The sequence below is a fragment of the Maylandia zebra genome, linkage group LG13 (genome assembly GCF_041146795.1).
Source record: "Maylandia zebra isolate NMK-2024a linkage group LG13, Mzebra_GT3a, whole genome shotgun sequence".
In the NCBI taxonomy this organism is placed as follows: domain Eukaryota; kingdom Metazoa; phylum Chordata; class Actinopteri; order Cichliformes; family Cichlidae; genus Maylandia; species Maylandia zebra.
The window spans coordinates 13,726,683-13,749,994 of NC_135179.1; the positions used below are offsets into that span (position 1 = coordinate 13,726,683).

The 23,312-nt window shown below is 41.3% G+C and overlaps 1 protein-coding gene across 40 annotated transcripts in view; it reads right to left on the reverse strand.

The window, feature by feature from the left end:
* Nucleotides 1-1,511: 1,511 nt before the first annotated feature.
* LOC101468296 (ankyrin-3) overlaps nt 1,512-23,312 on the reverse strand; it is a 119,191-nt gene continuing 97,390 nt past the window's right edge. For 33 of the 40 annotated variants that reach the window (XM_076891573.1, XM_076891591.1, XM_076891588.1 and 30 more), the window contains 11 exons: nt 16,572-22,370; nt 14,229-14,303; nt 13,718-13,849; nt 13,161-13,304; nt 7,567-8,998; nt 7,300-7,462; nt 6,919-6,996; nt 6,487-6,570; nt 6,260-6,373; nt 5,248-5,339; nt 1,512-3,602 (listed from right to left, as the gene is read on the reverse strand). In XM_076891573.1, coding sequence (XP_076747688.1) covers nt 5,268-5,339; nt 6,260-6,373; nt 6,487-6,570; nt 6,919-6,996; nt 7,300-7,462; nt 7,567-8,998; nt 13,161-13,304; nt 13,718-13,849; nt 14,229-14,303; nt 16,572-22,370 — 8,093 coding nt within the window. In that variant the 3' untranslated portion in view covers nt 1,512-3,602; nt 5,248-5,267. Of the gene's footprint in view, nt 3,603-5,247; nt 5,340-6,259; nt 6,374-6,486; nt 6,571-6,918; nt 6,997-7,299; nt 7,463-7,566; nt 8,999-9,044; nt 12,306-13,160; nt 13,305-13,717; nt 13,850-14,228; nt 14,304-16,571; nt 22,371-23,312 lie in introns of those variants that run through there. The other 7 variants (XM_076891599.1, XM_076891578.1, XM_076891598.1 and 4 more) reach the window with 7 other exon arrangements.

Sequence of the window (23,312 nt, forward strand, 5' to 3'; positions counted from 1 at the left end):
TGTTCACTCAGGTTATCTTTTTAACATTAAAATCTGTTTGATTTTCTGAAACACTTAAGTGTGAGGATTGTGCAAAAAGATAAGAATTCAGGAATGGGGCAAAGATTTTTTCACAGCACCGTATACATCTTTTTATGTTCAGGCTTTCAGAAAATGGTCCATACAGACCAATCATGCCTTACATTGTCAGTGTTGCTCATGTTTATTTTAAGGGAAAATTGCCAAGCCAACACTACAAACTAAAACAAACCTGTTATGCCCATTCTACAGATACACACAGCAAAGCGGAGACCCACGTCCTCCCACCAGCCAAAATGCCCTCACACAATAAGTCCATGGTGAGAGTTAGTCAACTCAGATAGTGAACAAAAATTTAAAAATTTAAATGTAAGGTGAAGGTCATTTTTTCCAATGAGAGAATTTGCTATATTCTGCAATGGAAATCCTCCATTGTGGATCCATCGCTGAAGATCCAGAGAAGAATTAGCCAGTATGCAGTGGACGAGAGACCTAATTGTACCCAAACAGGTTTTTATAAAGCCCCCCCCCCCCAAAAAAGGCGAATGTCATCCCAGATACATGGAAGCTCCAGGTTCTGTGTCACATTTCATTACAAAGAGGGGGGTTGATTTTTCAGCTTGCTCCACCGCAGTGGTGTCTAATGTAATCTGTGGATTATTTTAAACAATGCTCATCTTTAAATCAAAGAAGCATAAAGTAGGTGTAGCAGGTTGTGCGTTTTCTTGGGATAATCTTGCAACTGTAGTCATGGTCACAGGATGATGTGGGAAGAACTGCTTTAAACACTAATGAATCAGTAGGCGGCACAGTGTTTTTCTTTTGTGTTCCACCACGTATTAAAGATGATCATGCTTACTGGACAAACTCACTGGCATTTATGTCTTTTAGCAACAACATTAAAACCATCTGCCTACGAATGTGTGGTTTCCTCACATGCCAAAACAGGTCTGTCCAAACAGGGTACTGACAAAGAACCTCTGGGCTTGCAGGTTTTTTGCTGTGGCCATTACCTTCAGGGACTGGGATGTGCCCGGTCTTCAACAGCATTTAGACGAGTGGTACATCAAACTAAATATTGTTACAAAGTAAGATCCATATGAATTGCACTGTAAGAAAATCATCAGTGTTACTCATTTTACCTTTATTGTGTTTTAATGTAGGAACTAACATGTGTTAATGTTATTGCTACTGCATTATCTTACCATCTTTGGCATCCAATATTGAACTTGAGCTTTATTATGTTAAAAAAATCATAAGGCTAAGGCATGAGAGATGGTGCTATGAAATGTCTACGGTATAGTTTACATTTTTTCCATCAGCTGGAAGTATTGCTGCCTGGCGCTCAAGGACACTTAGGTGAGGAGAAACACATAATTTTGGCAGTAACTCCCACGACATCACTACTGATCACTGCCATTGTGCAACTTACATAATAATAATAATTAAAGAAAAAACATTCAAGGACACAAAGATAAGAAGAGAAACAACTGTACTGCAAAATCACTGCATTTTATTGTATTTTTTTTTTTTTGGAGTTTTTAGGTTGATTTTTTTTAAAGACGTTTGAAACATTTGTGATGGCATCATTGCTGTTATAGCCTCTAAAAGACCTTGAATAACCAAAGTGCTAGAATAGTTATATTTCAATGGCTTCACTCTGTTAGTAAGAATTGTACATCAAAAAATCTGCTCAGGTGAAAACACATATCAAAGAAAATTAACAAAATTGATACTTCAACCATATCAAAGTATCCTCTACCCCCTGATTGACATAGTAGTACAAGGGGATGTGGTACAGCACCCTATCTGACTTCCTTTAATACTCCCACCCAAAAAAGCTGAAAAAAAAAAAGTTACATAGTTTTCATGTCCACAGCATAGACATCAGCATACTGAGCCATCGCAGCAGTAGAACACCACACTTTAACTACATGGGCATCTAATGAAAACTGATACATAAATTCCTAATGTCATGTAAAGTGTGTAAAATAAAACTTTGTCAGTGAGCTAGTGAAAACAATTCTATTCGACACTGCATATACAGACTCTCAAGCCTAAAGAGATCACACAGTTTCAGAGTTAAAACACAATTTATTTAATGCTTAAATAACTGGTTCTGACCATCCAGTGTTTTGTCATACAATATGCTATTTGGAGCTACAATCAAACAATGTCTTTATGTGTCCTTAATGTGAGTAGGTTTTAAATTAAGGAAATACTTCACCAAAGAATCCAAAGTGAAATGCCCCAGTTTTCCTTTAATACCACAGCAGCCATTAGAAAACCAAACTGAAACACTGCTAAATGTTTACAAACAGTCTTACAGTGTACAGAGACTCCTAAACCTTATAGCCAATATGCACAATACAAGTATAATTTTACAGCGAGCCAGCCTACTAGCATTTACATTCTGATTACTTCGTTCCTGTAACAGAAGCTGCCCTCCAGTTTTACACAGACAGACAAGACATCACATCCTCAAGAAGCTAGAGATTTTTTTTCATCCTCACCCCAACATGATAAAAGCTTTAATGGTATCCTTTTTCAATTTGAAATATAAAATCGGTGACAAACGTCAGGGCTATATGTGTATAGTGATAAAGGGATTCATTTGAATACAGTGTTTTGCAAACCTGTAAAAATTGTAATTAAAATAATGTGAACAGCATGCATGAAAATATGAGTACTCTGAAAGGCTCCTTTTTTTTGCAGGATTAGATCCATTCCCACTTTGGGAATTACAGAAATTAGATTTTTTTCTGGAAATTTCTTCTGTTAAAATCAAACCAGCTTTTTCATGTACAAACATTATACCTGTTCTAGTAATTAATTATACAAGAACCCGTGAAGTTACACTCAAATCTTTAAAAGTGAAATCGTTTCAGTAAATTTTGAAAGCACTTGAAAAGGTCACTCTCCTCAGTGCGTTCGCAACCAGCAACTTGTCCATTCGATTTAAAAGAATTATACACATTAGAATTTTATATACAGGAAAAAAAAGCTTTTGTGTTAGTTGTGTTTAAGTTTTAAAAAGGAAGGAAAAAAACCTCCAAACAATTTACATCCTGACAACAATGGGTTCAAGAAAAAACTATAAGGCGAGTGTTGAAGTTGGATTAGAAGTGTCCATTCGATTTTTCTTGTGTGTGTTATTGTGTCTACCTCATTCTTTTCACCCACCATGTGCATTGAGCTCTTGTGCCATCTTTGGTCACAGTTGCACCTGTGTGGTTGTCAGTAATGGAGTCTCTGTCGTTTTTCGCAACAAACGATGCTCCTCCAAAAAGCTCTCACAACACCAGTGGACCGATGGCACGTATTGTTTCACACAAAACAGGAAGCAGGATCATTGTCCACTGGTCCACCACAGTCAGAAAGTGAGAACTTCTTGGTCCTTTAATTGACAGGGAGTGAGTTTTTCATGCTCATGCGCAAGTCAGAAGGGTTGACTCCTTTCATGTGAAAGCCATTTATTTAGAGCAGATAGTGGCACACTGGACCTTGCTTTAAGTCCTCGAACCTGAAGTCTTAGCCCTCTGAACACTTGTTCCCAGGAAACGTTGAACTTGGTTCCTCTGTATCTGGAAGACAAAACAGTACGTTGCATATTGCAGCACATTTACTGTCACCCTCTTGAAGCTCATACAATACATTACAACTGACAGTGCATTGCCTAATATTGAGTATTAAACTGAATTCAAAGGGTGTAACGTGTACAATGTTTTTCTTAAGTGTTTCATTCCTTTGTATGACAAAATGACAACACATTAACAAGACCTGATGGTACGTGGGTTGTTATGGTGACCTCTGTTACCATAGAAACTCTTTGGCAGACTTCATGGCAGTGCCATCCCATTTCTGCGCAGATGGAATGATTCACCGCAAACATACGGGTGAGCAGCAGTAGGGATTAACAGTCTGGCCAGTGGGATAACAAACTCTTTTTGGATGGGACAAAGCTGTTGTGAGTTGGGGATTTAGTGGACAAAGAAAAGGCGTGGAGGGTTTTAGCGGGGCAATATAATGCTGAGGTGTGTAGTGACCCTCAACCCTGTTCCCTTTGTAAATGTTTTCTATTCATTCACACTGAGGGAACGCAGAGGACAGAAAATCTGCCAGGGGATAACCAAGCTCATGCCAGTTTCTTCTTTGCTTTGAGTTTGAACTATCTGACTAAATTGATGATTTCATTTACTTTAATACTGTGGATACAGGCATCTCATGTGCAGCACTGTGCAAACGTTTGAGCAGCTTCAGAGGTTCCCAAATGTGATGCTGTAGAGTATGTAAAGTATAGTATTTATTGAGAGTATGTAAAAAAAAAATTGCTAGTTTTCTTCAGGATCATTCTCCTTTTGCATGATTTGAGCCAAGCTTTTGACTCTAGGGTATACAGAGACTCTGGTATACAGAGTTCATGGTCAACCCAATGACAGTAAGGTGCCCTGTGCCTGCAAAACAAATCCAAATCACCCCCCTTCCGCTTTGACAGCTGGTATCAAGCGTTAGTACTGATGTGCTGCTTTTGATTTTTGCCAAATATGGGTCTGTGCAATACAACCAAACATCTCCACTTTGGTCTTGACTGTCCAAAGGACATTGCACATTAAGTCTTTCTGGTTTCTTCAGATGCAACAACCTAAACTGTGGTGTCTTGTTCTGTTTAGACAAGACAGGCTTTCTCTTAACGGCACATCCAACTTACTTATGATCAGTTGATCAACTGCATTTGATTAGCAGCAACTGGCTGCTATTTACCTTCTTCCTTCTTTCAAAAGCAGTACAGGTGTACTTTGTTTTTCACAGGACTGTATCTCTCGACAAGACATCTTTATAGTTAACTATTAAAAAAGAAACAAACAAAATCTGCTATTTACTAGCTTAATAGTAAAACGTGGTTACACTGAACACGACTGATTACTTTGTACTACATTTATTAATAAATAAAAGGTATACCGGTAGGTTAATTGAGAGGTAGGTTACTTTTGGTGCCTAAAATGATAGTTTGCTCTGTTCAAAGTTTAAAATCTGTAAAGCCTAGAAATAAAAACACAGAATACACTAATACAAAAGTGAAGGCATTAGGTGGTACTAGGTGCTATTCAATGCACCTGACTTCAGTTAGTGGGAAGTCAGTGAACAACAACGGATATGTACAACATGTACAGTAGTTAAAGCCTGGGGACTATGATGACTGTGTTAAGGTGAGAAAGTAAACTACTGTACCTGGAAGAGAGTAACCATCCCTATGAGTGGTGCTTTTTATCCCCTGATCTTCTATCATCTTTCCGCCTGCTATTCCTTGACCCCTCTCCCTGCTGGAAAACACACATAGAAGTATACATAAGACATGGTATTCTTATCTTTTGATAGAAAAAGACACAAAAAAACCTCACTGCAACCAAAAACACACCTGAAACATCAAAATAAGAGAAAGAAGAAGCAAAACTCAAATGTTAGTAATAGCATCATCGCAAGAGTTATAATTAGGACTTAAACCACACACCAAGTAGACACCTGGAAAAAGAATAATTATGCCATTATGGACAGAGCTGGAAACAAAAGGAGCTGATTGAGTTTCCTTAGCACTCATTAGTCATACTCTTGACTAATTGGCTAAATGCTTTAAAAGACCATTATAAAAGACCATTAGCACCACACAGTCAGGAGAACTGCAGTCAGCATCTTCTTTGTTATGCAAACAAAACAGACACCACACACTGTTAAAACACAACATGCAAGGTTGCAGTTCATATGATATTTGTATATATTTGCCCACTATGGAGATAATAGTCATCTCAAACCAGTTAATCCAGTGTTAACAGGAATTAACTTCACTGAATTCACTGGAGTAAAAGATGATTAAATCTAATTGACTCCCTCCCTCTTTGACTTAAAGCTGCACCTTTTACCACGTGTTACTTTCTTAATCTCAATTTTGCTCTTAACACTTCACTTAAATAATCTTTAAGGTTCAGAAGAGCCTTTAATTTTTAAAGTGAGACTCAGAATTGTGGCCCGTGACTGCAAATTTCTTATTTAGATGAGTTATAATGTTATTTTCTTTTGTTTCAGACCCACTGTGATTCACTGTCAAATGCAGCTTTAAGCCTAAAAATTGTTTTTGCTGTTAACCTCCCACCCAAGTAGTTCTTAGACTGATGTCTTGTGACAGGAGAATAACAGCATATCAAAGGAAACCCATCTAGATGGTAGATTAATTGGATCTTCATGCGACCTCTGATGCATCTTCTTGCAGAATGGGACTGTGGTGAAGGTCTTTGTGCCACCTGTCACCTCCTTGGTTTTCTGGTGTGGGAGTAGACACCCGGCGAATAACCTTCCTTATGACCTGCTCAAGGCAGAAGAAAAGATCTGATGGTGCCTGATTGTATAAAAACACCATCCCTATGATGGGTATTATTTCAGAGCTGGATAGGAAATGGGAATTAAAGTATACATTACTTTTCTACTGATGAGGTTACCATCTTGGTCCATATAGTGTTCCTCTGTCATGGTCTCACCTGGGATATTCTTTGCTTCTTCTCCCTGTAGGTATTTGTGGTTAGCACGTGAATAAAAGCTTGCCAACTTCCTGAGCACTTCACACACGATTAAAAATAATCCATCACCATCACCACACTGAAACAAAACACCAGTGAGAATAATAACCCTGACAGAAAGAGGATGGATTAGTTTTCATTTATGAACTGTGACAGGGTCAGTAGAGCTTGTAAACAAACATATGCACAGTCATATCTAGACACACACATACACACAAATAGAATAAACCACCATTATACCAAGCAAGACTATTACGTATCACAGCAGACTGACCAGTCTAAACCAAACCAAACCACGACCCAGCTCAGCACCTGCTTCAGGCTTTCAGTGTACCTTTAAAATTAGACGGCGTCTGAAGATTCTGGTGGTTACTGTCTGTTCTTCCTCTGAACCGGAATCTACACTAACTCGCTGTGGAGGGAGGTTTTATACAAACGTTACACAACAGAGGGAGTCAAGTGGAAAAAAGAAGCACATGTGTAGGACAGTTACAGGTTGAAACATTTTTGTTGTTGTCCTTTATGCACCTCAACTCCATAGTTGGCTGAATCAGGAAAGACAACTTTAGAATAATAGAGAAGTTTAGTTTTCTTTAGCGTAAGATGTGCTATGTATTTCTCCTGTAGAATTAGAAGGCAGTATAGGACTTTAGTACAGAAAATAAACAAAGATTTCATCCCTCATTGTTACAGGTACAACAGTCTTTAGTATTACCTGGACTTTTTTCTCTGACATTAGTGTTCCCTCCTCTTTTCTGCCATTTGATGATTCAGATGAGCCGTCCTGAGGTGAGTGCTTTGAGTTGTCGCCGTTCTGTCGGGACCTCCCTGATTCTCCTCTAGATGAGGAGGTGATGGAGTCACTAGAGTTCTCTTGGCTGTTGGAAAAACAAACAAAACAACACACCAAATAAGTGGTCTGAGAGATTGTTATTTTGTGATTCTATTTGAGCATTGTACTTAAAAAAAAAAAAGATTTTACCTTTCTCGTCTGTCGAGCAAGTCTGAGCTGACACTGCGTCCTGGCGTTGGTGGTTCCACATTGACACTGGATGAATCGCTGTGCCAACCTGAAAGTGAACAAAGGTCTTGTTCTGCATGTTCAACGTGATCACAAAGCTCCTGAATCCTGGACTTGGTCATCTCTTCGTTCTCCTCCTTTTCCTCTGAGCCACCTTTGTTCTTCACCTCCTCCAACAAAGACCCTAATGCTTCTTCTTTGATCTCTTTATCCTCCTCCTCCTCCTCATCTTCTTCATTGGGCTGAAGTTCCTCAAGTGCCTCATCCCAGGCCTGAGGGGAGAGGTGGACTACAGTCTGGTCCTCGACGTCCTGTTGTGATGTACTGCAAATATCCTTTTCACTGCCACACAACGTCGAATCCTTAAACTGCATATCTTCATGTGTATCATTTATTCTATCACCCTTACAGAAAACTTTCTCAGCGTCTCCATCAACTTTTCTGCTATCTGCTTCAAATGTGGCACAAGCTTTTTCCATTTCATGCTCATTTCCTGGCAGGTCATACTGCTCGTTTAACAGCTGTACATCTCTCACCACTTCCATAACATAGGCTGTCCCCTCATTCCCGTCATGAATATTATCCTGCTGGTTACTCACTAAATCTTCCTCTTCCTCTTCAAACCCCTCTTTCTGTTCCACCAAATTTTCCTCTGTTAGTTTAGACCTATCTTTTGTTATCATCTCACATTTTCTTTCCACATTTTCAATTAAGTCTCGCTCTACCCACTTTTCCACTAATGCACTTCCCTCTTCCAACTCTGCTGCAGCCACTTCAACAACCTTCCCTAATTCTTCTGTCACTTCCTTTTCACCTCTTTTCAAACAAACATCCTGTTTTACCCCATTAAAGGGATCCAGCTGCACTCTTCCATCTCCAATTTGTGCTCTCTCTGGTGATGAAGGGGTTATCGATGAAATTGATGATAATGAAGGGGAAGATGTGGTGTATGCCATATCAACATCTAATTCACACATCGTGGGAAAGGACCGTGACCTGGGCCTGTGGATCGGCTCCATTTCTTGAAAAGATCGGTCCTCCTCCTCGCTCAATAGCAGCTGATCATTCAGGGCAATGTGGGGCTTTCTTGGCTTATAGGGAATAGGATCAGGAAGTTCAAATACTGGGACAGATAGGGTGAGCTCACAGGGTCTAGGGGGGCTCCTAGGGGGGCTTTCTGGCTCTCTGTTACTGGGCTCTAACTCTGAACTCCAAGGCAAGGGCTGAGGCTGGGTGTCAGCAAGCAAAGGTGTGTCTGGTTCTGGGTAATGGTGCTGTTGTTGGTGGTGTGCAAGGGAAGGATTGGGAGTGACGGGGAGGTCAGACTCCAGGAAGTAGGGATCAGAGTGCAGTGTGGCGGGGGACTGCAGCTCCACTAGAATGCTCTGATAATCTGTAGGTGACAGGATGAAAAATGTACAGACATACACACACCAAAGCATAACACAAACAATTTAACACCCGAAAACACACCATAACACCACATGACATGGACAATAGCACAGAGAATGAAATGTAAAGCATGTATCCAGACAACCGTTACCTAGGATAAGGATACATTTAACCCTTTAAAGCCTGAAGCATGAACTAATTGCCAGAATTTTTTTTTAATGGAGCATTTATTGAACCTTCTAACAATTTAAAAATTGTCAGAAGGTTTGTGTTTTTTTATTTTCATGACTATTTAAATTATAGATTCTCACTGAAGGCATCAACACTATGAATGAACACACATGGACTTATGCAGTAAACAAAAAAAGTGTGAAATAACTCAAAACATGTTTTATATTTTAGATTCTTCAAAATAGCCACCCTTTGCACAGATTACTGCTTTGCACGCTCTTGGGATTCTCTCGATGAGCTTCATGAGGTAGTCACCTGAAATGGTTTTCAAACAGTCTTGAAGTAACAGTCCATTTCATCCCAAACCATCTCGACTGAGTTTAGGTCAAGTGACTGTAGAGGCCAGGCCATCTGTTGCAGTGCTCCATCACTCTCCTTCTTGGTCAAATAGCCTTTAAACAGCCTGAAGGTGTGTTTGGGATCATTGTCCTGTTGAAAAATAAATGATGGTCCAACTAAACGCAAACCGGATGGGATGGCATCTCGCTGAAGGATGCTGTGGTAGCCATGCTGGTTCAGTGTGCCTTCAATTTTGAATAGGTCTCCAACAATGCCACCAGCAAAGCACCCCCACACCATTACACCTCCTTGTCCATGCTTCACAGTTGGAACCATGCATGCAGAGACCATCCGTTCACCTTTTCTGTGCCGCACCAAGACACGGCACATAGAACCAAAGATTTCAAATCTGGACTCATCAGACCAAAGCACAGATTTCCACTGGTCTAATGTCCATTCCTTGTGTATCTTGGCCCAAACAAATCTCTTCTGATTGTTGCTTTTCCTTAGTAGTGGTTTCTTAGCAGCTATTTGACCATAAAGGCCTGATTCACGAAGTCTCCTCTGAACAGCTGATGTATGGTACAGATGTGTCTGCTACTGGAACTCTGTGTGCTATATATCTGAGCTCCAATCTCAGGTGCTGTTAACTTCCAATTTCTGAGGTTGGTGACATGGATGAATTTATCCTCAGCAGCAGAGGTGACTCTTGGTCTTCCTTACCTGGGGCAGTCCTCATGTGAGCCACTTTTGTCGTAGCACTTGATGGTTTTTGCAACTGGACTTGGGGACAGATACATTTTAGCAATTTTTCAGACTGCCTGACCTTTAGTTCTTAAAGTAATGATGAACTGTTGTTTCTCTTTACTTAGCTAATTGGGTCTTTCCATAATATGAATTCTAACAGGTGTCAAATAGGGCTGTCAGGTGTACCAACCTGACTTCTGCATAACAAAACTGATGTTCCCAAACCCATTAAGAAGATAAGAAATCCCACAAATGAAACCTAACAAGGCAGACCTGTGAAGTGAAAACCATTTCAGGTGACTACATCATGAAGCTCACTGAGAGAAGGCCAAGGGTTTGCAGCGCTGTCAACAAAGCAAAGGGGGGCTACTTTGAGGAATCTAAAATATAAGACATATTTAGGCTTAATTATCAATTTCTTCTTTGCTACATAATTTCATATATATTGCTTCATATATTTGTCTTCAGTATGTATCTACAATGTAGGAACTAGCAAAAATAATGAGAAACCATTAAATGAGAGATGTCATATTTGTAATATCCAGTGTGCGTGTTTGTATAAGATGGAAGATGGTAGGATGGCTGGATACTAGATAAATAAAATAAAATGAATGCATACATTTAACTGTACCAGATCAGCCACAACATTAAAAGTATTGTGAGAGGTGAAGTCAATATTCTACTGGAAAATATTAATCTAAAGGTTGATATGAACTTCAAAATTAACAAAACTACATCAGTGAGATGCCCTGGAAAAAGTCCAATCTGGACAGAACAAGACACTAATACAGGCTTCATGTTGATCTCCTGATGGTTTAGAGCTGTCTGATTGTAATACTGGGACCTCCACAATATTAGTCAGGTGGTTTTGATGTTATGGCTGATTAGGTTAATATTAAACCTACTATATATAAAGAAGTATTTTATAAGTAGTAATCACAAATGCTGGTCGAAGTTGCTCTTATTTGAAAGATTTTGTCAGTGAGGTAAGATATTAAAAGTGGGAACTATTACTGACATGAGGCCTTATAGTGTGTGATGTGGCTAATATTTACCAAGGTGGTCTGTTACATGCTCACATGGGATAGACGACAGATGAGAGTTTTTAGTAGGAAGAAGCATGGAGTGGAAGGAGAACAAGATAAAGGATAGCAAATGCTAAAGGTATATTTCCATATTAGAAGGATCGATGCGGGTTTGAGTGGGAGGTGGATTGACTGAGGGTGCACAAGTACACTGACAAACAGGACAGGGAGACAATGAGCGGAGAGGCGGGGAAGAAGGACTTGGGCTAGGACAACGTGATCCTGAAGGAGAGATGGGAGGGAGGGTAGACATGGAAAGTGGGGACACTGGGCGGAAAGAGGAGGCCAGCTGGGTCACTAGGGACTCTTTGCTTGAGGAGGCAGTGACAGAAGGAGGGACTGTGCCTGGGGCTGTAGAGTGGATGGCTGACACAGGTATGGTGATAGGCTGAGAATGGCTAGGAGACATAGCGCAGGGTGCAAGGGTGAGGTTGGGCGGAGTTGTTGTAGGTTTGAAGGTATCACCAGTTTGACAAGTGACTGATAGTGCTTGCAAAAGGTCCAGAGTAGGTATGCTGAGTCTGGGGGAAGCTGGAGCAGATGTGGGAGATGTTGGGACAGATATAGCAGAAGAAAGAAAGGGTGATGGTGAATGAGGAGCAGGTGAAGAAAGTAAAGGTGAGGTAATAAGAGGGATTGGGGAAGAAGTAAGGGGAGAGAAAGGAAAGGCCGGGAATTGACGAGGGTCAGTATTGGGACACTGAGGGATGGGACATGCATGGGGAGAGGTGAAAACGTCGAACTCTGCCGGCTGAAATGGAGCTGAAGGTGCCAAGTCTTTGAGCAAAATGGACGACTCATAACTTGGCGAGCGGCGTGGAGGGAAGGGGTGACAGTAAAGCGCTGCTGAAGGTGTAAGGGGAGTGGGTGGAGGTGTTGGGGTTGGTGTTGGAAAGAAAGGACTGGGTGTTTGCAGGATGAAAGCTGCTTCAGGGCCTCCGGAAGTTAAGGGGATAATTATGCAAACTATGGGAAAGGAATAAGGTAAGATACAAAATAAGAGAGATAAAAAGAAACAAAAACTACATTAAACCCAGTGAAACATGCTTGCACAACAGGACAACGAGTGAATAATATGGGTGGATAAGGAGCAGGCATATGAGGATTTTGCCAACACATGACTTTACATTTGTTAAGAGCAGTTATGTGCTGTTATCAGCAGTGGATACTGCTGGTGGGAGTTGATGGGAGGCAGGAGGAACAGAAGGAGGAGGAAGAGGCAGTCTGGTTTCACAGAGGAAGACATTCTCTCATCTATCCAAGGAAGGCTCTGAGGAACTGGAGGAGAACTAGGAGAGCTAAACTAAGTCAGCAGAGAAAAGCAAACTATAGGGTTATATTATTTCTGTATAAGTCACACACTGAAAAACATTCAAAGCAATAGTTAACATGCAGCATGCACTTGAAGTGGAAATTAACAATGTATATTAATCTTCTGTGACAACTGGATACAGCAGTGATTTGCAGAGTATTTACCCTGAGCGTAATCTAATTTTAATGAGAGTTAATTTAACAGAAGCCAATTAAAATCAGTGCAAGTAATAAAGTGCTATATAAAAAAGTTTTCATTTAAACTAAATATTAAAATGAAATTGAAATGTAAAGCAGAAATTTCAGTGTCAAATATATTGTAGAATCAAAAGGAACGTCTTTGAGGAATGGTAAGACCCAGCTGTTCACACAAATTCTAAATCCGAGTGTAAATCACCACTTGTGGTTTTGGTTTCACTAGTATGATACATATGTGATCCATGCATTGCCACAAGAAAAAGAAGGTAGCAGGGAGAGGTAAGAGGTCAGCTAGACAAAGCTAAACTTTACCATCAGCCTGATCCCGGAAAACAGCGTTATCATCGGCAAAACATCTTGTGCCTGAAATGTTACCATAGTCAAATATTGGCCCCTCCAGCAAAGTCACAATATCCATCCGATTGACTTTGGTCAGCACTGCAGTTAAGGCATCCGCTGAGGAAGAAGAGACATTAAAACAGTAAAACAGGAATTTGAGCAAATGTAATTATGCAGACGTTTGGATTAGTCATAGCGAAACCAATTTTTAAGCAAATATATTTTAGAGCATCTGGATGATTTTTCAAAAGAAAAGAGAAAAGAATAACAAAAAAGAAAGCAGAAAACCTCAGTGAGGGGCGATAATAAGGAATGACAATATATGACTTTACCAGACAATATAAAGTACCCTGAGGCAACTATTGTTGTGATTTGGTGCTATATAAAAAAAACTGAATTGAAGTGAATTGAATTGAAAAATTGAAAAGAACTTTCAGGAGTAAATCAACAGCAGAATGACTGAAAAAGAATGGAAACAAAAACAAGAGTAAGTAAAAAGAAAGATGTATAGACATAAAAAATAATCTTACTTGTGGCGTTTTTCCCTTCCCGACTGACCCATTTCTTAAGAAGCATGAAGCTCTGTGCTGTCAGAGAGTTCGGGTTCTCTAGTCTAATGTGATTGATCTCATCCACTGTGAAGTTCATCTCCCGAGCCAGCTCTGTTCAGACACAAAAACCAAGTCTAACATGAATACTCAAACTTCAGTGTTTTTCTTTTGCACTATCCATAAACAAATTGTCCATCATTTTATGTACAGTGGAAACATAAATACAAATACACAATAAAAATGATTAAAAAAATCCTGTTGTTTAAAAAAAAAAAAAAAAAAAAAAAAAAGTTTTTAGCATTAACTGATCCATCACTTTATTTAAAATTATTTAAAATTCCTCTCCTTTTTAAGGCTTTTAAACCTGGTATCTTAACGCTACATTATAACAGCGTATAGTATCAGAGGCTCTGGGTGACAGTCAGCCTGAAGGTGGCAGTAAATAACAAGGCTCGGGGGCTTGAGAAATAAATAAAGCAGTGGTTATAACCTGTCCAACTGAGTCCCAAGTGATCTGCAACTATAGCCATGCGCAAGTCCGTTCGCTCACAAGGACTTTGGGGACCTGGCAAGATAGAAGACATTGATTCATTAATACCAATAACATTTTTCTACACTTACACGCTAATGTAAAAGAAAAATACATGTGTATAATTTTCCTTTCCTGGCCACTTATTAGTCATGATTATCAGCATTAGTTACAGCTGTGATACAAATATTTTGATTACTATGGCTACCATATTACTGGAATCATTTCCACAAGATGGCAAGGAAAGGATATTTCATACTAGAGACGCTATGGGGAACATAAATGTGTCTACATAGTAAGTGGTTCTCTGTGACAAAACAAAGCATAACATGACTCTCAACAACAGACTTCTAAAAATCTACAGTGGAAAGGTCTATGTTAGAATCTAAAATGTTAACATGCGAAGACGCTTTTGTGTGTTCTTTGCCAACACTAGTTAGTTTAAATGACAGCTGAATGAAATAGTCTGTAAAAACAAACTACCACAATAACTCAGTAACAACCCTGCACAGACAGACAGACAGAGACAGACCAGGATTTGTAAAACAAGTGACTGGTTGTGCCAGTGACCAGTCACTACTACTGGCATGCTGACTCTAACTATAGAAGGTAAACGGGGTCAAAAGAGGAGAACAGAAGAAAGAGAATATTGCGACACGGACAATACAGTACACAGTACATCAATGAAAAAGAAATTTAAATGACAGCTACTATTCTGAAGGGAATATGTAAACACGCCACAGGCATTCCAGTCAATCCATTAAACAATCACAACGATGTCATGCAACTACAAGTGAAATATAGAAATATATAGATGTATTTTAAACATAGTGTGAAAATTTTACAAACTAGGCTTGATCTCCGCGATGGGAGGCGTTCGAGACCCTGTGAGTCCCTGACTGCCCTCCTTCCTCCCACCAGTCCGCCTACTCCTCCTGCTCCTCTCACTGCCGGAGGCCCTGTCCGTCGTCGCCACCTTTGCCCTTACGGACGCGGCCCCGGCCTCAGCCCTCGAACCTCTACCAGACCTGGATGAGCGGGAGGGCTGGGAGGGCTGGGAAGGCTGGGAGGCGTCCGACAGAGAGGTGCTCCGGGAGGTGCTGTCTTCCTCCGACTGCTCTGTCTGCGTCTTTTTCTCCTCGTCTGACAGGCGGTCCACCAACTTTAGCGTCTCCCCGCTAATGTCTTTAAAGTATTCGATGGTGCGCTTACAAAGCTCACTAGGGTTTTCCTGTCTGTCTGGTCTACATACTCCCTCAATTGCGACACTGCTGATCTGATGCCTGTCCTTCAGTGGAAGCCTTGAGGGCAACTGTATGGCTGCTCTCTCTGTGGCCAGTGCCCTCGTTGGCTGTGAGGTAACCCGAACTGAAACAACTGAGCTAGCTGTAGTAGCAGGGCTGCTCTTTTTAACATCCTTTATTGGTATCCTAGACCTGGGCTCTACTTTGGCTATGGCTGGCTCGCCTCTTTTTTTAACCTCAACTTTCACTGCTTGTTTCGGCTTCTGTTTACCTATGGCTGTTCCCTGCGTGTGAAATGACCACCCTGATGCTTTAACTGGAAGTCTTGACTTGGGCTGCTTTACTTCATTTTCTTTAACTGTTTCATTTTTCTCCTCCTGCACCTGACTACTGCTGTGTACTTCCACTCTTTCTTCTAATTCCCTACAGCAAAGCGTTTCTATCCGACTAGCTTTTTGGAGGGTGGGTTCAGAAGAGGACTGCAAATTAAACACCACACTGCCACACTGTATGTAGTTGGCCTGTACATTGGAGGACTCAAGGTTATTATTGTTGTTGCAGTTTTCAGAGGGGTAATCTCTTCTTTCTAATCTGGGCGAAGTGCGGCTGCTAGACTTGCTGTCTGTAGACTGCCCCTCTATACTAATGTATTCTGGCACCAGCTGGCCCTCAGATATCTCAGCTTTACAATCAGTGAGATCCCCTGAGTCTTTTTTCACAGTTATAGAGGCAGCTATGCCCATCTTAATAGGAGTACGTAATTTCGAATCAACCTTAGAGGCTGTGATTGTGCAAGACGAGGCAGTTTCAGCTATGGCTTCACAGATGGGGGCATCAGTACCAGCATAGCCAGTGTCACTGCGAGGCTGTGCAGGACTGCATTTTGCTGTAGTTGCTGCTGGTGTTGTTGGTGTAGTGCTGCTGTCTGTGGTAGTATCTATAACCTTCACCTTTCCATCTACAGTGGCCCTCTCCCCTGTTTTTGATTGAGAGGAAAGTACCCCCAGGATCTTGCCCCCTCGCCCCTTTTCCCCTGTTTTAGGGTCAGAGGAATGCTCACCAATCTGGAAAAACTGAAGCCTCTCTTCAACAAAGTCCCGCTTGCTCATGTCAATAGCACCACTGCGGGTCATCTCAAACATCTTCCCTTCGTGGAAAGGGAAAGGGTTAGGCTCACTAGTCGGTGTGCTCTCATCAGTTGGTGTTCGAGCAGGGGTTGTGTCAGGAGTTGTAGCCTGTGAGTCCTCCACTGATAAGCCGTAGGGTTTTGGGTCATCATCTTTTGATTTGGACTCAAAAACCCCTTCATTATCAACCCCTTTTGTGGACCAGGGGTCAAAGTCCAGACCTTTGGTGGCCACTGTTTTAAAGGGTGAATTCAGCTCCTCTTCAAGTTGATAGCCAAAGTAGTTTTCTCCAAAGCCCTGTCTATCTGGATGTCTTCCTTCAAGGGTGTAATCTTTTTCATCCCCACTACTTTGCAGAGAAGATGCACTGATTTTAGTCTTTCCATCTCCCCCTTCCTCACATTTCTCTTCCTCTATCACTTCAAGCTTGGACTGGCTAAATGCACCTGCTGTTTTTCCATCATTAGACAGACTAGATGTTTTTGGATCTTCACTCAGTCCATCATCCTCATCCTGAAGGTCATACCCATCTAAAGAGTCAATTTCAGTTGCATCTGTGTCATGAGAGAACTCAGCAGTGGTCGCTATTGAGCAGTCAGTGATTGACTGATCATTGCCATTTTGCTCAAAATCAGCCTCCTCTCCCTTTACTACACCATTAATCCCAGAGTCCTTATCTCCATTTTTCTCAGATTTTTTGGGTTTTGGACGTTTCTCTCCTTCTTCCTTCATTTTAAATGTATACTTTTTGAGTGGGATGGGATGAAACACGGACTCATCATCGCTAGAGTCACTGTTATCAGCTCCAGGGGGAATAGGGGATGGAGGCTGGACCCTGATGACTGGCTCAGCTAAGAGGTGTCTATCATGTTCCTCTTGCAGGTTAACCTCCATCATCTCTGTCTCTGAGGAAGAAGCACATGAACCCCTTTTCTCTGGATTGGACTGTTCTGCTTCTATAGGAGGAGGTGGTGGAAACTCTATATAAGCCACTCTTTTGTCCTTTGACCTTTGTCTCTCTCCATCCTGCTTTTTATTCTCTGGGGAAGCTGGCTTAGGTTTTTCCTTTGAGGGCTCTTTGTAGATGAAGGTCTTTCCTTCTTCCTCCTCAGACTCCTCTGGGATAGGACTTGGCATGCCAGGCATGAAGCCTATCACAGAGTCTGGCGTTCTGGAGGTCAGGCTCATTTCCTCTGAGCTGGGAGTCTCAGGGGTAACAGGACTTTTCCCAGAGCTTTCCATGAAAGTCACTTGTTCTAGAGTGTCATCTTCTGGACTTCCTTGAGGCGATGGCAACTGCTTTTGTTTGACAGAGTAAAATGCACCCCTGGTTTCATGCACTGTCCTACTCTCATGGCTTACTATCTTTTTGTATGTTCCCAGCTGACCCGAAGCTGTCTCTTTCTCATACTGCTTTCCTACTTGGATGCTGACATAAACAGGCAAGGGCTTAATATCTTTAAAACCCTCAGTTACAACTACAGGAGTTACTTGATCCAAATATTCTACTTGGTCACTATCAACACCATTACACACTACATTTGACTGGCTACCCTCTGATGAATCTGTGGATTTTCCTAATGATGATCCACGGGTAGACTTGTTGGATTCAGAGCTACTGTGTACCCGATTTCGAGCTGAACTATGAGACCCTGCCCTCTCAAATGGTTCAATAGGGGTATCAGATTTTAAAGGGGGAGATTTCTGATTTTCTGAGAAATTAGATGGCTTTCTTACAGGAATTTGTGATTCCGAGTTTTTTTTTAGACTATCGTTGCTGGTTGGACTTTCTCGGACAACAAATTCTGTGTAGATTATTTTTTTTGTTGTTTCTTGTCTTTGGGAATCACTATTATTGCTGCCTTTCATAGAATCATGGATTAATGAATTAGATAGTTTGGGAGATTGAGGTTTATAGTTTCCATACCCCTGGTTCTCCCATGTTCTGAATAACTTGCTCTCTTCTTGATTTTTTCCACTAGTCTCATGCTTGGGTGAGAACTTATTTGTTTCACTCTCTTGACAACTCCTCTGATTTCCCACACCATCTCCTGTTTTTGGGACACCTGAACCAGCAAATACCTGGTAAACAGGAAGCTTACTTTCCTGGAGCTTTCTGATAGGGGGATTTGAATTCTGGACACCCTGAGGATTCCGATCTTGCCTTTGAGCCTCTTGCTCAAACTTTAGCCTCACTGCACTGACTTTGGAGGAAGACATCTGAAAAGGTTTAGGGCTTTCACCTGTAGTTACCTGTGATTTACCATCACCTTGTCTTCTTGAGTCGGAATCACAATACTGTAACAATACTCTCCTTTCTGGACTGCTTGGTAAACTGGCACATTTCCTGTCACTGGAGGTGAACCTGCCTCGAAGCCTTTCCCTGCTCCACTCTTCCCCACTAGTCCCACTCCTATAAGCTGATCTTTCTGGACTGCTGTGTGTAGAGCTGGGCCCTGACCGTGATTCTCTGAAGTCTGGTCTACGAGATTTCTTCTCTGGAGATGACAACTCATCATTGAGCTGTTCTGTTTTATCACGGAAGAACTGAGACACCTCACTTAGCTTTTCCTCTGCCTCTTTTACAGTTCTGTCCACCCTGTCCTCATATATAAGCTGTTCTCTCTCTTTATTCTGCGTGTCATCTGACACACGCATCCAAACAGACTGCTTGGGGCTACCAGGCTCAGATGAATATTGCAAAAGTGTCAGTTTGTCAAAGTTGTCATCAACATTGGCCATCCGTCCAGATTTATCAAAGACGTTTCTTGTTGACCTAAAGACATACTCTGTCCTTGGCCCAACTGATCTACCCTCACTGTGACTGCTTCTATCTGGTGAGCAGAAGCGAGACCTATCTCTCAAATATTCTTCTGTGTCAGAATGAGATTGGTCAAATTTCTCAGAGAGTAGCATTTTCTCTGCAAAATTGTAAGACTCCCCTCTAAGCTCTGATGACTCATCCTCATTGTACTCAACAGACTGTTGGCTAAGTAGCTTTAGAGTTTTGTAAGAGTCATCTGTCATGAGCTGGGCTGAATTAGGGCGACTGTCTTCTTCCTGGGACATGGGTGTGTTCACTCTTGGGGAGTCAAGGTACACTGGGAGAGACTCCTCGGTCTCTTCCTCATCTTGTCTATTCCCTGGATAGTAGTACATTTCCTTCTCTGCATGGTTTTTTGTCTCTCTGATGATGACTTCTGTTGGTTCTGTTTTATTGCCCTTTTCAATATGAACCTCAATTATTCTTTCAACTTTAGGCTTGGAGTTGAGATCCTCGAGGACTCTCTGAGATGTTTCCTCATTGTTTGACTTGTGTTCAAACAGTCCAGCCAGCTCTCTAGAAGGGTCTTTGCCTGACTGAAATGCCTTCATTATGTCATGCACAGACATTGTCTCCTCACACCTCTCAGATGCTGATTCTTTGCCAGGTGGTTTGTGGTACACCATCCTGGTGGTGGTAGTGATATGAGTTTCCTCCTTTACCCTCATCCCTTTCCCCATGGGATCTTCGTCAGGGCTGACTTTAATTGAATAGCATTTATTCTGGTCTGCAGTTGACGTAGTTTGATTTTGATGCCCTTTAGCATCTGAATCAATATATCTTACTGGGTGAGCATCCTCCATTGCAGGTTGTTTGTTGTCCTCTGGAGACTCATAACTCCTGATGACATGGACAACCTCAGTTCTAGTCTCAGTGATCACTGGTGGAACTGGGATATCCTGAAAAAGGGCTTTGGGGCCCATGCCTTCGGCACTTTGAGGGGCAGAGGGTGTTCTTTCACTTCTGGTCTCAAAGCCACTGTCTGAGAGAGGGCTTTTATCTTGTTCATGTGAGATATCATCAGGGGATTCTAGCACAGTATCTGCTCCAAAAAGCGTATCAGCTATTTTACTGATCTCCTTGTCAGAAGAAGAAGACCTCATGTTTGTTGGAGGCATTTTGAGCTTATGCTCCTGAACTGCTATGGTGGGTTTTAAAACACGTTTCTGCTTCTCTTTCCCATCTTCTTCTCTTTTGCCCTCATCTGCTTTATGCTTTGTATCATACATTTTGGAGAAAGAGCTGCTGCCCACATCAGTGGCCAGGTAGTCAACCACTTTGGACAGATTGAAATCTCGATCAGGAATTGTTTTCGATTTGGCTTGAGGGACCACTGTCTCATATCTTGGAGGATAGCTCCAGTTGCTTGGCGGTTGTTCAACTTGTACTTTCGAGAAATGTATGTCATCCAATGAATCCCTGGTCAGGGAAACCCTACCATCCTTCACACCATCTTTAGTGAGGATTTCACTGACTTTTACCAAGTCTTGCTTTACTTTCTCCACAATCCGATATGGCTCCTCATCTTCTATCTTAGCCTCTCTGGGAGAATCAGACTGAAATCCTTTATTTGCTATGGAATTTGGGTCTGTCTGCAAAATGGCTGACATTCGAATCAAGTCCTCCTTCATTTCAGCTACGTCCTTCAGAATCTCTTGACTAGATGACAGTGGTGATGTGGTATTTGACTTGAGGCCAGCAGAAAAGGGAGCTTTGATAGGGGAAAGCGTTTTGGCAAAGGAAGACTGCAACTGAGCATTTACCTCAACTGGCACAGTCTTCCTTGGGGATAGAAGAGCAGCAGCTGACTTTGACACCTCAGGTAACTTTTTAAACTGGTGTTCTGGCAGCACATTAATAACAGAGTACACTGGAACAGTCATTGTACTAGACGTTACAGCAGTGGTAACATTAGTGGGGGATCTTAGTGAGGGATACAGGGAATTAGAAGCTGATGATCTAATGGACTGATATGAGGAAGACGCAGAAGAAGACATGGACTTCAGGGTGCCATAGCCTGCAGAGCAAGAATTGAATGTTTTTTCAACTTCATCAAATGCTGCATTGACACTTGTGGTTGCAGCATTGGTGGTTGCTTGTATCCTTTCTTGCAGACTGCTGGAGAGAAGAGATGTTGGGGATGAAGAACGGTACTGTGTGGGCGAGACACTTCCATTAATCAAAGCTGCAGCACTTGGGGAGGAGTTGGATTTCAGTGGTGATGAAAGGGACGAAAACAGGTTTCTTGCAGGGCTTGTGACATCAGAGGCAAAGGAACGCACAGAAGAGAGACCAGGTACAGTTTTTATAGGTGATGAGGATGATGCAGTGCCACTAGATCCTCCCATAACAGTCTTATATGGCAGGGATGAACTGAACATACTCAGAGAAGATTTGGGAGAGCTTGGTGGGGTCATGCCCATAGATGATCTTTCAAGAAGAGTGCTCCCTCTTTCAGGGACAGTTAAAGGGGAGGTTCTAGCAGACAATGCTGCCAATCCTTTCATAGACAGAGGATCTGGGGCACTTTTGCCCGGTGAAGAAAGGGGACTGGGGCTGACCTGGACGGGGTACTGAGCTTGCTGGACTACCGTTTTTATAGGAGAGGAGATGGTTCTGTAAGATCGGATGGGAGAGGCTATGTCACTAACTGACTTTACAGAAGAGGCAGGTGATCCAGGGATGTTTGTCTTGATGGGGGAGGCAGAGTTGATGGACCAGACAGACTTTAATGGAGAGGCAGAGGGCGTGTTGGATGACGAACTGGAGAGGGAGCCAAACCCAGACTTGGCTTGGCCAGGGACGGCGACAGGAACAGGCGACCACGCCTGATAAGGTCTCGTTGAAAAGACAGGTTTGTGAGGGTAGCTAGAAGGCTGTGTTCTCGGCGAGCTTCGATCAGTTGTTTCTTCAACAGTAATTTAAACCAAAAGCAATAAGGAAGTAAAAATAAAATCCAACATAAAATAATTTGAAATAAAACATAAAAACCAGAAAGAGAAATTTGAGTCAGTCAGAAAGGGCATTACTCTCAAAGGCATAATTTTACACTTGAAATGTAAAAGGCCCATATTACAATGATGATGAGCAATGAGAATAAATACACTCAAAAGAGAATGGATCTTGGAAAAAATAAACAAAACAAACAAAAAACAAAAACAAAAATGCTTGATATGATAGATGTGACAAAAAGGTCATGATAACCAAAAATATGCAATTCCATTGACTTTTGATATGCTTAATCTATTTGCTCCTAACAACACTGCCTTTTACTGTGTATCTTTGATTAAAAGGTCTTTCTCTTTTCATTTAGTACATTTTCAATGCCAGGTGACCCCACAAGTGTATATTATTAATAAAAAAAAAAATATCACCTTAATATTTTGGTCACAACTTAAAATAAAATATGAGGTTGCACTTTACAAAAAAATGTGACCTGCAATGAAAGATTTATTTAAATGGTCACAATTTTATCTCTAGCTAAGTATACTATTAAATAATCCTAACACTTTTCACAAAATTGTCAGAAAGACAAGTTTAGACATATTAAAATAAAGCAAAGATAGTGGATCGAGAAGAAAGAGCTCCGGCCCTAAAACATAATATCTGTGAGAAAAGGTATTCCAAGATTTAATTAAAGGAAAAAAAATTGTTTTTAAATCAAATCTTGTGCTCTAAAAGAGTCACTGTGGGGGGAAGAAAGTTCATGTAAAGTGCAACCTATTTCATGTTAATATACACAGCCGCACGCAATCATAAAGCCAATAAAAGAGTGAAATGGCTGCTGAAAGAATGAGAACAATTCAAAATAATATTTTTATTCAACATGAATTAAAACATTTCTGTTCAA